Below are 16378 nucleotides of genomic sequence, written 5' to 3' on the forward strand. Positions count from 1 at the left end.
ACCCCAGATGAGAAATGAGAGTGCTCTCAACATGAATAAACACTAACAAAAAGCTCCAGCTGCTTGTGGTTTCCAGGAGAGGGAAATCCAAACTAAACCCTTCTCCAAGCTGCTTTATGGCTTTCAGATGAAAGTCATATTTCATATATTTTCATGTTTGCATCAAAATTCACCTCAGGCACGGGTCTGTGTACAAAAAGTGTGTTGGTCTCTCCTTTTTTGGGCTTCAGAATTGCCAGGGAATTTTTTCTGTTCAGTATTTTCTGTGTGATCCAGAGGCTTCCTGCGACCTCACCAGGGCACGGTTGGGACTTCAGAGCTTCCCAGAGAAAAAAAAAAAATTCCTCTTGAAATTGTTTTGGACAGGTGTAATAAATCAATATAAATGATGGAGTAAACCTCTGGGCTTTATCCTTGCAAACCCATGCCAGGGAACATTTCAGGGAATAAGTGATGACATCTTCCTTAGAGAAAAGAGGGATGAAGTGAATTATCTACAGAAAAGGTCAAGGCTCTGTTCCCTGGCTCTCCTTTACAAATCTTTCTGAGGAAAACCAAACCGTGCTGCCCTTTTCAAGTCCTTCCTTACACCTGGCTCTGTTTACCTGCTGCTCCCTCTCTGATGAAGGGCTTGGATTCTCTCCTGCATCTTGTATTTTCCCATCAGCCTTACTCGTGCAATAAATTGCCCAAAATCTGCCCTCAACCTGCATTTCATTAAAAAATAGCTGAGTAGTCCCCCCAGAATTAACCAGAAGCTGCAGCTCCTTCTCCTTTGTTTCCAGTAATGGAAGTTTTTTCCAGATTAGAAGGAGTCACCCTCTGGCTGCAGAGAAATAATTTGAATTCCCCCTCACTGGCAGGATCCTTTCCCATCTGTGGGCAGCTTTCATTCATTATCTCGTATTAAACCCAGAGGTGTTATTAAAATCCAGTATAATTTCAGATCTGCAGGGAGCTCTGTGATAGTTGTAAGAGAAGAGGCTGAAAATAACATTTAAAAATTCATTGGTGTGGCCATTTCAACGTGGCTTTGAATTGCATTTTTTTGTTTTCTCACCTGTGCCAAGTTTCATTTCCAGCAAAGTGCTGGAAAAATCAGTCCAGTTTATTTCAAAATGCAGGAAGTGTGGGCACTTGAGCAAGTCCCAGCTTGTGAGGGCAGGAGAGGAGGGGATGAGTGACTCCCGAGGTGGAATCAGAGAACAAAATCCAGCCAGGAATGACAGATGGAGATGGATGCTGATGGATCCTCAGCTTTCTTCCCTCTATTGCAGCCCAAGTGCCAGGACTGGAAAAGAACAATTTATGTGCTGACAAACCTCCTTTATAAATGAATTTTTGACTTTCAGACAGCCCCAGGTTCCTTCTTGTGGGCACTTGGAGGAGTTCTGGTTTATTTTCTTGGAGATTTAACAAAGGCAGCACATAACTGATGGTGTCTCCCACGGATAGATTCTGTTTCTTACACCCAGGGAAGAAATAATCATGTTTATAAAATGTTTTTTGGGTGATACAGTTCTATTCTTATTTGAGGTGATGGTTTTGCACACACTCATATTGATCAAGAAATGTAAGGGAATGTTGCCTTGGTTACCTTTGCAAAACTCAGTATTTTTATCCTTGTTTGTCAGATCTGTGCTGTATAAAATCCCATTTTCTTTTGGAATCTATATTTCTGACCATTAATCAATGACTTTGTCAATTCTGATTAAGTTTTGGGGTTTTTTTTAAATATTGTATTTTCACTTTTCTCTGGGCTTTTTTGGGGCAAATTTCCTCTTATTTATATATATAACATAATATTGGGAATGAGCCAAAAACTTTTCCCAGGAACCCACCCCTGCATTCCATCCCCCTGTGCTCTTTCCCACAGAGCTGGGATGTCAGTCAGAGCCTTAAAAATTAATTTAATTTGGAAAATACCTTTTCTTTTTGTAGTCTTAAGGACGTGAAATCGAATATTCCATGCCATGTGGAGTTAGGGAAGTTCCCCCTGTCCCTCCCTGCCTTTTTCTCCGTCCCCTTTCCATCAAAAATAAACCAGGAATGCAAAGCCAAGGGATCCTAGGAAGGAGCCTGCTGCCCTCTCATGGCTCCCGGAGCAAACAGCCGGGAGGAAAATGCGAATAAAGAGCTGCGAGAATCCAGCAAAATTCCCTTTCCAGGCACAGGAGCAGAGCCAGGACAGGCTGGGCTGACTCCATGTCCTGGGTTATTCCAGGGAATGCTGTTTGGTGGGATTTGATTTCCTGATTTTTCAGTCCCTTCTCTTCCAAGAGGATGTTTTGGTGTGGTTTGGGCACCACACCACTGCTCCTCTAGCAGAAATCTCCTTAATTCCTGGAAATCCCATTAATTCCCTGGGATAATTGGGTCATTCAGGATTCTGGAAGTGTCCAGGGCTGGATTGGATAATGAGATAACAAAGTCAGTTATCAGGAACTGCCTGGATTTGGGAGCTCCTGCTCTAAATTGAATTACAAAATAAGAAATTCTGGAATTCCCCATGTCCTGAAGGGAAAAGGCTGCTCAGGAGCCTTTTCCAGGGCAGGGATGAGCAACAGGAATTCAAACTGCCCAGGAACCAAGGGATTGTACATCCCCATTACAGCTACTTCTAGGCTCAAGGAAGGGGGGAAGTGGGAAAAGGGGGAAAAAAACCACACAGGATCCTCAACACCTGGTAAATTAGCAGTCAACTAAAGTTAGGAGCAGCTGAAAACATTTAATAAAAAAACATTGCAAAGCTGCAGGCAGGCAAATCCAAAAATTTCTAATGCGCGCACAGCTCCTTGACAGCATGCAGAGCTGGTTAATTCACAATTACAGGGAAAAAGAGGCAGTGCAGCCTTGCTGTTAGCCAGAGTCAATAAAGCAATCCCTGTCCCCAGGAGCTGCTCCACTGCAGAGGCAGCAGCTCCTGCTGCTCACAACTCCCTGCTGGCATTGACAATCGATGCTCCCAATCAAGCACAGCATCTCAGACACAGCTCATGGTCTCTGTTACAGGGCTGTCTGACAGAAATATTCCTCTGGCTGCCCCGGGGGAGACTGGGCTGGGGCTGAAAGGCAGGAGAGCCTGAAACCAGGATCAGATAAATCACAGAACGGTTTGGGGTTGGATGGAGCCCTAAACTCACCCAATTCCAGGGGCAGGGACCCCTCCCATCATCCCAGGGTGCCTCAGGGACACTTCCAGGTGTGGGAAATGGATTTGTAGAGAATTTTTAGAGTTTAACAGAAGGTTTATGTGGTATGTATTTGTGGTATTGGTGTGACCTCCCATCATCCCAGGGTGCTCCAGGGTGCCTCAGGGACACTTCCAGGTGTGGGAAATGGATTTGTAGAGAATTTTTAGAGTTTAACAGAAGGTTTATGTGGTATGTATTTGTGGTATTGGTGTGTGTTTGTGTGTGGTTTTATATGGTATATATTTTATTTGTAAACATCAGGGATCCAGGGGCACCCTATAAATTCTAACTCCCCTCTGCACACAGTGCTCTGCTGCCACTTCCAGCACTGGCAAGGAATTTTAGGGAGATGTTTGAGGGAATTGTAGGATGAAAATTTGATGCCAGCTCTGTGTGTGTTCCCTCCTGCTGTGGTTGGTTGGTCCCTAATTCAGGAGAAATTACCAGCAGCTCACAGAAAACTTCTGAATTTGAGCTTGTCCTGGGTGCCTGCTTTTGGAGCAAAGTGAGAATGAAAACTTTCTGTATTTAAAATTCTGCCTGCAAATATTGTACTCTGCAGTTTATTGCCCCAAATCAATGGGGCTGGGGCAGGGATGTGTGGGTGCTCCTCGGCCCCATCCCCCTGCTCCATCCCTGAGCAGCTCTTTGTGCTGGGAAGAGAATTTCTGCCCTCAAATGGAAATAAAACCTGCAGAGGAAGAACCCCGAGGTAGCTTTGCTAGTCAGCTGCAACTTGAACTCCTGTTTAAATCAGGTTTTTGTAGTGCTGTGCTGGCTTTGATCTGGCACTCACATCAAAGCAGGTGAGATTTGTTACACAGCGACTCTGTGGTGTCTGCAGGCAAACAAGAGACCTCCAGTCAGGTTTAACAGAGCCACGTGCTCCCAGCAGGCATCCAAAAGCAGGGTTTATGTGATTTCCCAAACCAGTGCTTAGGTACAGCAGAAACTCCCAGGCAAGGGGAAGCTCCTGCTCTCCAGAGCTGGAATTCTTGCTCCTCCTGCATTATTCTGACTCCATCCTCCACCAAGGCCCTCTGAGCAGAGCTGTGGTGTGTGACAGATGCTGCCTGGGCCCAACACTGACAGATGAGCTCTGAAACTGAAAATCTTTTGCAGCCAAAGCAGAACTGGCAAATGTTTGGCTCCACCATAGCATTTCCAGCCCTCCCCAGCACTTCCAGGCATGCAGGGCAAAGATCAGCCCTGGTTTTATTGACCTGTGCCACCCCTCAAGTTTCAGAAACCTTCTTTTATTTTTATTTTATTCCCCACTCTGCCCTCAGCACCCTTTTAAGCGGGATGGGAAATCCCTCTGCTTTGTTTCCTTTGAAAGAGCTCAGCTGCACAAAGTGCTGGCTGCTTTCATCTCCAGACTTTATTTTTGTGACATAAATAGTGAGGATTCACCTCTTGTATCTCCTCATCCCCCCTTCAAAATGCTGTTTTATCTCCATGAGCATCACAGGACAGATATGGAGTGTGACTGAAATTCACACTGGAAAGGAGAAGGAGGCTTTTTTTTCTTTTTAAAGGAATAAAAAAAGTCTCTCCTGGCTGCAGAGGTGAGGGACAAAGGGGCAGAAGTGCTGAACACGTGCTCTGAGCAGGATTTTGCACTTTGGATCTGTCCCAAGGTCCCAGTGCTCATTCCTGGGAGGAGTGAGAAGGGAGCTCCCCACTCCTGGGCATCCTGCAGCTGTGTGTCGTTGTGAGCACAATAAATACTCCTCAGACTGGGCAAAGGGATGGCCCTGGCCAGAAATCATCTCTGAAATCATCACCTGGGGGACTTTGTACAGGCAGGGACGTGTGGAGAGGGGCTGGGCTCACCTGCCCAGGTGTGGCTTTGCCCTTGGCAGGGCTCAAGCAGGATTTGCTGGCGTTTCTGTGCATTAATAACCTGCAGGTACTGGGCTTCTCTGCTGTCATGGAATGGTTGAATCATTTAGGTTGGAAAATCCATGGAGTCCCAGCATTCCCCAGCACTGCCAAGGCCACCAGTGCCTCGTGTCCCCAGGTGCCACCTCCACAGGGCTGGGGATGGAGACTGCAGGGATGGGGACTCCACCTCTGTGTCCTGTGGATTTTGGCCACAAGTGCTCCCATGCCCAGGAGCCTCCAGACCTGCAGGAGATCCCTGAGCAGAGCAAGGAGAAAATGGAGCAGCAGCACCTCAGTGACCATTTCTCCTCATCCCAAGGGATCCTGGTGTTTGCAGTCTTGACTAAAACATTGGCTTTGATCTTCCTGCTCAGGCCGGCAGGCAGCTGAAACCAAACCAGGCTTTTGTGTCCTCAAAACAATCTGGGAATTGAAGTGTGCACACAGTTCAGAGCAAATGGAAATTTGCTGTCCGCATTAAAGTCATCTCCCTTCACACCCCCTTCTCCACGGTGTCCTTAAAACAGAATAACATCCTTTGGTGCATTTTCTATGGGTCTTTCCTGCTCTTTCTTCTTGGAATATCTGGCGTGGTCGTAGAAATAGATGATGATGAGAGAAGCAATGTTCAGGAAAAGGATGAGCAGCATGATCCAGTAGGAGTATCCATAGTTGTGTTTGGATCCAAGGTGTGCCTGCAGGGAGCTGGAACAGCTGTGGGCCAGCTCTTCAGACAGGCTGTTTCCTTCCACGTTCACAGGGAAAAGGATCATGGCTATGAGGATGAGGATTCCTGGAAACAGAAATGCGAATTTTAGAGGGGAAACTGTAGTACTATTTGTGTAGGGATTTATAGTCTGTTTTAATCCTTGTCCTAGTCCAGAGATTTTAATCAATTTATCTAATATTAGCAATTCTATGGGGGCATTTGAAGAATTTTTGCCCCACCCAATAGTATCTGATAGGTGTTTTGATATAGGCAATGATATAATCTAAAATTATTAGATTCTTACTGATTATTCTTGCATAAAGCCTTTTTTTTCATTTAATTTAGTGCTGACAAGTATTGTGTATTCACCTCTTTGGTGATTTGTAAATGTCTGTTTGATACGAGCCCAAATTCATGGGTGGGCAGTCTCACAGCTGGATAAAATCAAAACAGCTGGGTAGGTATCACAGCTGGATAAAATGTCACAGCTGGATAAAATCAAAACAGCTGGGTAGATATCACAGCTGGATAGATACCACAGCTGGATAAAATGTCACAGCTGGATAAAGCCTTGAGCAGCCTGGTCTGTGCTCAGGATTGGCCCAAGAGCATAGACTTGGAGACCTCCTGTTCTTTACAACCTGAATTATTGGAAGAGTCTGGGTGAAGCCAAAATGTGATGTCTTATTAGATCTGGGTTTATTTCTTACAGCCTCCCAGATGTAAAAGTTCAGCTGCTCTGACATTTATCTAAATATTGCTGTTGCATCTCTGCTTTCCTCGTGCCAACAGAGCTGTAATCTCTGAACTTTGGTGGAACAGCTCCATTCCTCCTCTCCAGGCACCTCATCCAAACCCAGCTCATGCTGAAACAATTTCATTTTTTATTCAGGAGAGCACTGGTAGGAGAATCAGGCACCTCCAAGATGACCTCCCACATTAAATGAGGCGTGATTTCCCATAAAAATGCACCCACAGCAAAATGATCTTCCAGCTCACAGCACTTGCAGGGCTGCTAAAAGTAACCACAGCCCTCAGCCAACACAAAAATTTGTTTTCTACCCAATTTTAATTTTGGCCAGCCCATGGTTCTTTCATTTCAGTCAGAGCTTGCAGGTTCAGGGACTGGGCTCAGGAAAAACCTTCCTGTGGGATGAGGCAATGATCTGCTTGTCTCAGAATTGAATAATTAACTAATTAAGTTTTGTTCACTTTTCTTACTGTGCTTCACAGCTGTTTCAGCATCTGTGTTAAAAATGTGTGAATTTCACTCCTCCACCTGTACTTGTAGTAATTAAGATTATCTGCACTGTTCCCTTCCCACCAAGGTCTGGTTTTGTCCCTGGACAGGGGGATGCTGCTGGGGACACATTTTCCCTGGACCTGAAGAGGGTTTGAAGGCCAAAATACCCTTGCTGAGATATTCTGTAATCAGATGACTTAAAAGGAAATTATTCAAGTGCAAACCTATTCTTAGAGGAACACCTAATCCTCTGGAGACTAATTGAGTGTGAGAGCTGAGTGGTGGCCAGAGCAGCACAGGGAGGGCTGGGAGCAGCCAGGCTCAATCTCAGCAGGAATGTGGGTTCCACCTCCAGCCTCTGGGACACCGTCACAGCTCTAATGACTCAGCATCTCCACCCTGTTTTTAATGCTTAAATAAGTTTAAACTTATTTTCACCTGTGATTTTTTTTTTACTTTTTTAAAGAGCTAAATTATTTTTGCCTTGGCTCACTCCTCCAAACTGCTGCCTGCCTATAAATACTATCATATAAATATTATTTTATTGCTATATAATGTATTTTAATCATATTTAAAAGGTGGTTTGCAGCCATGCCAGCAGGCACAGTTAAAAACCAAACCCAGAGAGCAGAATGAGTTTTCCGGGTGTTTCTTCTTGCATCTCTGTATTCCTTAATGACACAATATATATTTTATATAGATATATAAAAAATATATACATAATATGTTATATATTATACATATTTTATATTATATAATAATATACATACTATATTATAGATATAATATATAATGCATCATATATAACATATTATATATATTGTGTATATATAGTATATATACTATATTATAGTATAAATAGTATACGATATACTATATATACTATACTGTTGTATATAATAATATATACACTATGTACTAATAGATATGCTATATGCTATATAATAAACTAAAATATTATATATATTAGATATGTATAATATATAATAGTATATAATGAATGTATATATTATATAGAATATATTGCATATAATATACATAATGTATACTATGTAATATATAAAATTATATAAATTATATATTTTATCTATTATATATATAAATATTATATATTTTAGATATATAAAGAATATATATAGATAATGGATATAAGGAATAGATTGTGTGTGTATATATATATATATACACACACATATATAATGTATATAAGGACTAGAATGCCACTCACCACAGACGGAATTCCAGGTGTAGACTCCGATGGGGCCCAGGAAGGTCTGGTAGGGGTTGCTGACAACGTTGGTGCAGGTGAAGCCAGCGCTGAGCAGGGAGCTCAGCAGGGCCAGCACCAGCATCACGATGGTGGCCACGATCAGGCCCCTGCTGCTGCTGCTGCTCAGGGCCTCTGACACTGCAACACAGCAGGGGCAGAGGACAGGGTGATGCCTCGGGGTTTTGGCTTTTCTGTTCTTCAAATCCTGCAGTGCTTTAGGGGATAATCTAAACTCCATAGAAAGTGTCGTTAACTGTCTTCCTGTTTTGGTCAGAAAAACCAATTCCTCTAGGCCTGAAACTCAAGGGCACCAAATGATGCTTTGAGTTTTAGCTTTGATATTTTCCAGATTCTGTGCTGCATTAGTATATAACCCTGAACTTGTTATAGTTATATACTATATACAGTCTATATATAGTATGTATATATATATATATGTAAGACTATATATACTATTTACCATATACTACAGTAGTAAGACTATATATAGTATATATAGTGTATATATATACTACAGTATATATTAAAATATATATATATATACACACTATATATATACTATATATAGTATAGTGTATATATGTATTAGTAAGACTATATATACTATTTACCACATACTACAGTAGTAAGACTATATATAGTGTATATAGTGTATATATACTATAGTATATATTAAAATATATATATACACACTATATATATACTATATATAGTATAGTGTATATATAGATGCTATATACTATACATATACTATATATAGTAAACATACACACTATATAGTATGGTATATATGAAGTTTTATAACTCCATATAAAATGTCAGCAGCTCTCCTCACAGCTCAGGCACACACAACAATCCTTTTCCAGCCCCAGGACCAAGGACACCGCTGCAGCTTCAGCCCCAAAAAGAGCAAACAACAGGGAATTGAGGAGAGCAGCCTGGGAGGGTGGGACTGCATCACCTGCAGCTGGAATTGGACAGTGAACCCCACATGGAGATGGACCAAAACTTATAAAAGTGCGAAAACTTGTGACTCATTGTCTCTCTTGGGTGGAGCCATGGCCAGGCTCTTGCACTGCCCAAGGTGTGTCCTTTGAGGCTGTTTAATAAATCCCTGCTTTATTACTTTATCTCTGTCCAGCCTCTGCTCTAGGCAGCCTCTCCAGGCATCACTACAGCCTCAGAGCCTGAAAAGGACAAATAAAAGTGAGCTGGAGGGGAGCAAACTGGGGGTAAATTACTTCATGGACTCAATTGTCCTGGAGAGCTTTTCCAACAGTAATATTCCATGATTCTGTCATAACCTGCCCTGCCCAGTCTGGAGGGTTTGGAAAATTTTGTGACCTCTTGCCAGGGCTAGCCAAACCTCTGTAATTAAAAGCTAATGAGCAGAGGTTTGGCTGATGTGAAGGGATTGGGATGGAGAAAGTTCAGGAGGTTTGGACCCAGCAGTGAACCCAAATCCAACATGGGCTGAAGGTACCTGGGCTGAAATAAATTCTTGTCTGCTAATCCTGCAGTTAACTGCGTAATAAACTTCTGTTCCTTAATACTTCTGTAAAAATTTCCTCTGAATGAGGCCAGACAGGAATTTTCTGCCTAAACTGGATCAGAAAATTGGGTGTTCCTCTGCCAGTGTCTGGTCACCTCCACAAATGCCTATTCAAAGCTCTGCTCCAATTTAAAACACTGCTCCAGTTGTATTTCCTTTAGAAATAGCAGCAGTCCCTCACGTGCAATAAATTTGAGAGGGAAAACCTTCCCAGAGCCCACTGAAGCTGCTGCCTGGATGGGTCAGGTGCATTTGCAGGACAGATAAATCTCAGTGTGGTCATGCATGGGCAGATGAGGATGGTTGAGCTCATCTCCTGCCTGGATCTGTCTCCGTGCCCTGCAGGAAAATCTTGGTGCAGGCAGGACTGGCTCCTTCCTTTTCAAATAAAGGAGCAGCTCCTGCTGTTTTCCACCAGGACAGGACGGGGTTCCTGGAGGGTTTGGTTCCCACAGGGCTGAGCTTTGTGAGTATGTGGCCCTGATCCCAGATCCTGCTCCCTCTCCTTTTCCCAGCTTGTTCCCAGATCATTCCCTGCTGTAGTTCCATGGCTCCTGGGGTCAAACTTGTCACAACTGTCACCAATTTTTGCTAAATCCTTCCAGTTCCTCATTAAGGTGCTGGTAACAAGAGACTCAGCCCCAAATGCAATACCATCAAAGTGTTATTTTGTTGAGGTGAATTATTTTCCTCCTCTCAATTTAAAGATTGAAAAGGCAGCTATAATGTGCTTTATGTTGTAACAAATACAGTGACAATGTTTTGGAGCTTTGTTCAAATAGATGTTGTGAGACAGACTTCAGTAGGAAAATTCCCTTTCTGTGCTGTTCTTGAACAGAGCCATTATGGCAAAATATTCAGGTAGTGAGTGCATAACTAAGAGGAATCACAGCAGAAAAAAAAAAGGAGTTAAAACCCCATAAAGAGGAATAAACATAATAAAAAGAGCTGTTGGCAAGGAATGAAAAGGAGAATTCCTCTCACATTTTATCTAATACTGCAGTACAAGTTAATTTCTGCTCGAGGCACTGGCAGCTAAGGCTGTGTTATGGAAATCAGCTGTAAATTTAAGCAATTTTCCTGGAAGAAAGGAAAGCAGGGCATCCAGGGGATATCACTCAATGGAATGGAAGTGAGCAGGTTGTACCCTGCTCTCGGGCTGAAGCAGCCTGGCCATCACCTGTGATCTATTTCTTGAAGAAGAAATAAGTCTGGAGCCAAACCAGACAGGCTTGTGTAATTTCCCTCTGGCAGCCTCACTTAATTTTATCTCTCAGAACTTCTCCAGAACTGCTTGGCTACACCTCTTGCACCCCCTAATTGATCTTGTTTATGTCTGCCACTGAGCTGCAGTTTAGGGGGTGGCATTTTGGCAGCCTCCAGCTGTCATAGCTCTATCTGCAACAGCACAGGGCTGAGGGCTGGAAAGAAAATGCTCCTTTCATGGCAGCTGATTCTTTTGTAAATCCCCAGATAAAGCAGTCTGTGCAAACAGAAGGAATCTCCTGCAGCTGATCTATTTGAGTGGGATCAAACTCAAATATTTTGAGTGGTATCCTGCAGCTGGATAACCTCTGGGTCTGTGTGAAACAACAATTCTAGAATGAAAACAGGGTTTGGTCAGATTTCTCCTTAATTTCCTGTATCTTCTTCTGGTTTTCATCCTTTATTCTTACATGTTTGGGTAGGATTTTCCAGACTTTCACTGAGTTTACTCAGCCTTCCCAGCAGCTTTTACAGCTCTGCAATCACCCATGACACATCAGGGATTAATCACTGAAAAAAGCCCAAACAAACAAAAACTCCTGAGGAGAGAGTTCAACAGAGCTTCCCATTTTTCAGGAGATCCCTGGAAACATGAGAATACAAATTAATTCCAGCAGTTTCCAAGCTTTTTTAATGTATTTTAGAATATATTTAAGTTTTGTCATGTATTTTAGAATATATTTAAGTTAGAAAGTGAAATGATTGCTCTGTGCTGTGGTAAATTTGGAAAGCCTTCCTTGGGTGTTGCTGGCCTTGCTGGCTGCCAGCAGTTGGATAAATCCTGACATTCCAGACTCCCTGGGCGTGGTTCTTCCTGAGCCTGGCTCAACCTCTACGTGTTTGCCTTGGACCAGTCAAAGCTGTGCCCAAACCTCCTCTGACAGACATTTTACTCCTAGCTGGTTCCTCTGTAAGACAAATCATTCAAACAGCTCAGGAAGGCTCTGAGGAGTCTGGTTATTAAATAACTTTTGCATTCTGCCATCCCCAGAGCCTGAGGAGTGGCTGCAGTGATTTATTGCTCTATTAAGGCTGGGAAAGAGCCAGCCTGGCTGGGCACTCCATGCACAGGGCACTGCCAGAAATGACATTCCTTTGTCTTTCATCTTTATGCTTGGAAATTTCTTTGAATGTTGTGGTTTCTAGAGAAATAAGTTGTTTTGGTTTTTTTTTGGTTTTTTTTTTGGGGTTTTTTTTTGTTTTTTTTTTTGGTTTTTTTTTTTTTTTTGGTTTGGTTTTTTTTTTTTTAATAAAGGCTGTTGATGATCTGCTTGACTTTGATTTACCCTTCAGGGACTGTCCTTCTTTTCCCACACCCAAATATGACAATGCCAGTTGAGAAATGCATGTGGGGTGCACAGCAGAGCCCCCAGGCAGGGCACAGCTGCTTTTAAATCGTGCTGTGATTTTAAGGGATGTTTAGAACTCCTCTTGTTGATGTCTGAAATGCTGGAATAGAGAAATCCCAGCACTTTGTTCCTCCATAGCATTGGAAAACCATTTATTTAAGGATACCAGCTAAGGAAATGCATCTTCTCTCTTAGGAGGACAGGAATATAAATGATTTTGGATATGAAGAGAGAACGTAAGGAATCCTAGGAAGCATTTTTCCTATTTCAATTATAAATGTAATAGAATGAATGAACAGACTGGTTTGGGGGGGAAGGGACTTTAAGGAGCATCCAGTGCCATCCCTGCCATGGCAGGGACACCTTCCCCTGTCCCAGGTGCTCCAGCCCCAGTGTCCAGCCTGGCCTTGGGCACTGCCAGGGATCCAGGGGCAGCCCCAGCTGCTCTGGGCACCCTGTGCCAGCCCAGCACCCTCCCAGGGAAGGATTTCTTTAGCAATTAATACAAAACATGATAATAATTCTTATTCCAGAGCCTAGGAATTCATTTCAAGTCAGTTCTTCTCATTCTGGATACCTGCCCAACAGAACCAGTGAGGGATATGGGAAAACCCAGATTAGATTATTGATAAAGCATCACTTTCCAGCAGCTGCTGTGGAAGGAAACTCACAAATCCAGAAGCTCACTCATTTTGTTCATCCCTAAATAACTGATGGGGAGAGTTGAGATCCTTTCTGTGAATATTCTCTCAGCATTTGATAAACAATAAGCACAAAACTCCAAATCTGGTGAGGGAAAACCCAACACCACCAATGCAGACCAGGCAGAAAACTGAAACCCTTCACTGATACCAGAGTGTTGTGAGTTCATTTCATTAATTTTAATTAAAATCGATCTGGTGGCAACACCCAGGCCCTGGCACTGGGCTGTGGGAGCTGCTTTAGACAAAGGCAGGGCACAATCCCTGGACTGCAGCCAGCCTGGAACCTCCTCTGCCATCAGCTCCCCGGGGCAGGATTCCACCTTTCCCACAGAGCCCAGCTGAGATCAGCCAGAGCTGCCCACACAGCTCAAGGTTTGGGGCCTCAGCCAACTGCAACCACATAGAAAAGATTTTATTTATTTATTATTTTTTACTCTTCTAAAAATAACTTTCCTCATTCTGCTGTGGCTGTAATAAAAGAAGATGGAATGACTTGGGATTTTGTACTTGTTACGTAACAATAGCGATCCATGCTCCACCTCTTGCTGGGAATGCTGCTGTGCTCAGGGTTTCGTGAGAACAGGAATGAAATGGAATCCAGTCAAACGTGGGGACTGGTTTGAGCAACACAGCTCTGCCACCGTGGGAATTCAGGTGCAATTTCAGGAATAAATTAGGCTGGGGAAGAGGATAATTTATTAGGCTGGAGGTTTGGATCTGCTGTGCTGGGACATCTCACAACAGCCTACCAAAAAATGAAATTATTTCCTAAAGAATCATAAAATCCCAGATTGGTTTGGGTGGGAAGGGACTTTAGAGAACATCCAGAGCCACCCCTGCCATGGCAGGGACACCTTCCCCTGTCCCAGGTGCTCCAGCCCCAGTGTCCAGCCTGGCCTTGGGCACTGCCAGGGATCCAGGGGCAGCCCCAGCTGCTCTGGGCACCCTGTGCAAGTCTTTATATCTCATTTAAATCCATATCTCATATTTTAAATTACTTGACCTGCTCATATTCTTGGTAGCTTTTTTTTTTTGAGTGGCTTTTCTCCCTTTCCTGTGTGTAACCAGCATTATTGCTCTGAACATGATAAGGCAGCAAGGCAGATAAAGTAAGTGCAAACCCTTGATCCTTGCAGTAGCTTTCAGGTTTATTTGCCCTTGGGTGTTGTTTTGTGTGCTTTATTCTTTTTCCTACAGCAGCCTTCAAACCTTTATCAAAACAGTGCTAATTCAGTAGGAGGTAGCAAAATGTTTCAAGTCAAAACAATAAATTAACATCATGAAATTGGAAGGTGAATTAGGTTTGTGAATCCCTTAATTAAGGGATGAGTGTTGCTTTTCTGTTCCTCACTGAACTTCCAAAAATCAAAGTCAATTTGACAGAAAATTCCCATTTTGTGTTTTTTTCCCCTTATTCCAAGGTGCAGGCCAAGATCACTGGTGGTAAGTTGTTATTGTTGAATTTCTATGATTTTTTGGGGGTCTTATTTTATACCACTTAAATCACCCATTTAAATTCTTGTTCTCACTTCAAATATTGTACCATCAGTGGTACGAGTAAGAAGATCTTGGGCTTGGGTTGGATACTGGGAAGGAATTCCTCCCTGTGAGGATGGTGATGCCCTGGAATGGGTTTCCAGGGGAGGTTGTGGCTGCTCCTGGATCCCTGGAACTGTCCAAGGCCAGTCCAATTCCTTCCCAGTATCCAATCCAAACCTGAGATCTTACTCGTGCCGCTGAGGGATGTATCCACCTTACAACAGTTTAAGTAATTTTGAAATATGAGATATGGATTTAAATTAGATGTAAGGACTGGCACAGGGTGCCCAGAGCAGCTGTGGCTGCCCCTGGATCCCCCTGGATGTGTCCAAGGCCAGGCTGGAGCAGCCTGGCACAGTGGGAGGTGTCCCTGCCATGGCAGGAGTGGGAATGGATGGGATTTAAGCTCTCTCCAAACCCAAACCAGTCGGGGATGCTCTGATCCACTTCCAGCTGTGCCATCACTTACCTTGGAAGTTGGTTTTGGACACCTGGAGCCCTGCATCCACGAACTGCTGGCAGGTGCCACTGAAGAGGCCGTAGGTGAGGCTGACGGTGACGGTGGAGCCGGTGCGCGAGAACCGCACCTCGCTGCTCACCCACTGCTGGGTGGCCAGCACCACGCAGATCACCACGAAGGAGCACACACAGGTACAAAAGGAAGAGGCAAACATGGAGGTTTTCTTCCTGGACGGCATCTTTCCCCAGATTTTTCCCCCAGTTCAGAAGATTTGGTTCCCTTTAGTCCCGTGTACCATGGGGGTGATTCCTCCTTGGCGCTGTCCGAGCACCAAGTCGCTCTGGTAAACTTTAAGCAAACAGCAGTGGCAATAAAAATGTAAAATAATTGAACTTTGCCCTGGGGAAAAGGTGTTGCCATGGTGACAACCAAAGCAGCCTGGCAAAGGCCGCTGGAATTGTCCATGGGTGATTTATGCTGCTTGCCAAAGCGTCGCTTCCCAGATCCCAGCTCTGGGTTCATCCAGAGCCTGGCTCTGGCACGTTCCCAGCTCCTCCTGGACAGTTCTGAAATCCCTGCTTCTTCCTCTTCAAATCCTGACAGCCAGGCTGGAATCTGCCAATCTCTATCTAATCTCTCTCTAATGTGTTATGATAAAGTTGTAAAATGTTCCTTCTCCCTTCAAATTGCCTAAGCAGCTACCCAACCACCTCTTTGGGAAACCTCTTAAATTCTTTAAAGGTCAGAAAACATCGTGTTGGTCTTGGCTTTTGGTGAGGTGAGGAGGTTCTGTCTACTGTCAATAGGTCATTTTCTAGGAAATACCTCTGATTCCTAATTAAATTCCATATATTTTTAGAGAATAGTTCCTTCCCTTTTGCTTTTTGCCCTTTTCAGAGAGGAAACAAATACCTGGAGCAGGGCTTCATTTCAGGGAAGCAATGGATATGTACAGGGAGAAATTCTGGAAAAAATCTGTTCTGAACTAGAAACCAAGGGAATATATTCATTTTTTTGATCCTCAGCTGACCTAAACAGTGACCAGAAAACACAGTTTCAAATAGAACCTTCATTGCTTAATGAAAAGACTGGAGCCAAATTCAAAGAATTTCAGATAAACTAAGTCCTCATCATTTTGGCCTGAAACCTGGAACATAAATTAATAATTTATTGTCAGTGTAGAGTAACAGAGATTCCATTAGCTT

The 16378-nt window shown here is 43.4% G+C and overlaps 1 protein-coding gene across 1 annotated transcript; it reads right to left on the reverse strand.

The window, feature by feature from the left end:
- Positions 1 to 3437: 3437 nt before the first annotated feature.
- On the reverse strand, positions 3438 to 15495 carry CLRN3 (clarin 3). The gene is made up of 3 exons (XM_039731400.1): positions 15183 to 15495; positions 8262 to 8441; positions 3438 to 5874 (listed from the first exon to the last, which is right to left on the reverse strand). Exons 1-3 carry the CDS (start codon positions 15409 to 15411, stop codon positions 5600 to 5602), a joined length of 684 nt encoding a protein of 227 aa, XP_039587334.1. The 5' UTR covers positions 15412 to 15495; the 3' UTR covers positions 3438 to 5599.
- Between the last annotated feature and the right edge of the window lie 883 nt (positions 15496 to 16378).

Source organism: Passer montanus, unplaced genomic scaffold, assembly GCF_014805655.1.
Source record: "Passer montanus isolate IOZ18808 unplaced genomic scaffold, ASM1480565v1 scaffold77, whole genome shotgun sequence".
In the NCBI taxonomy this organism is placed as follows: Eukaryota; Metazoa; Chordata; class Aves; order Passeriformes; family Passeridae; genus Passer; species Passer montanus.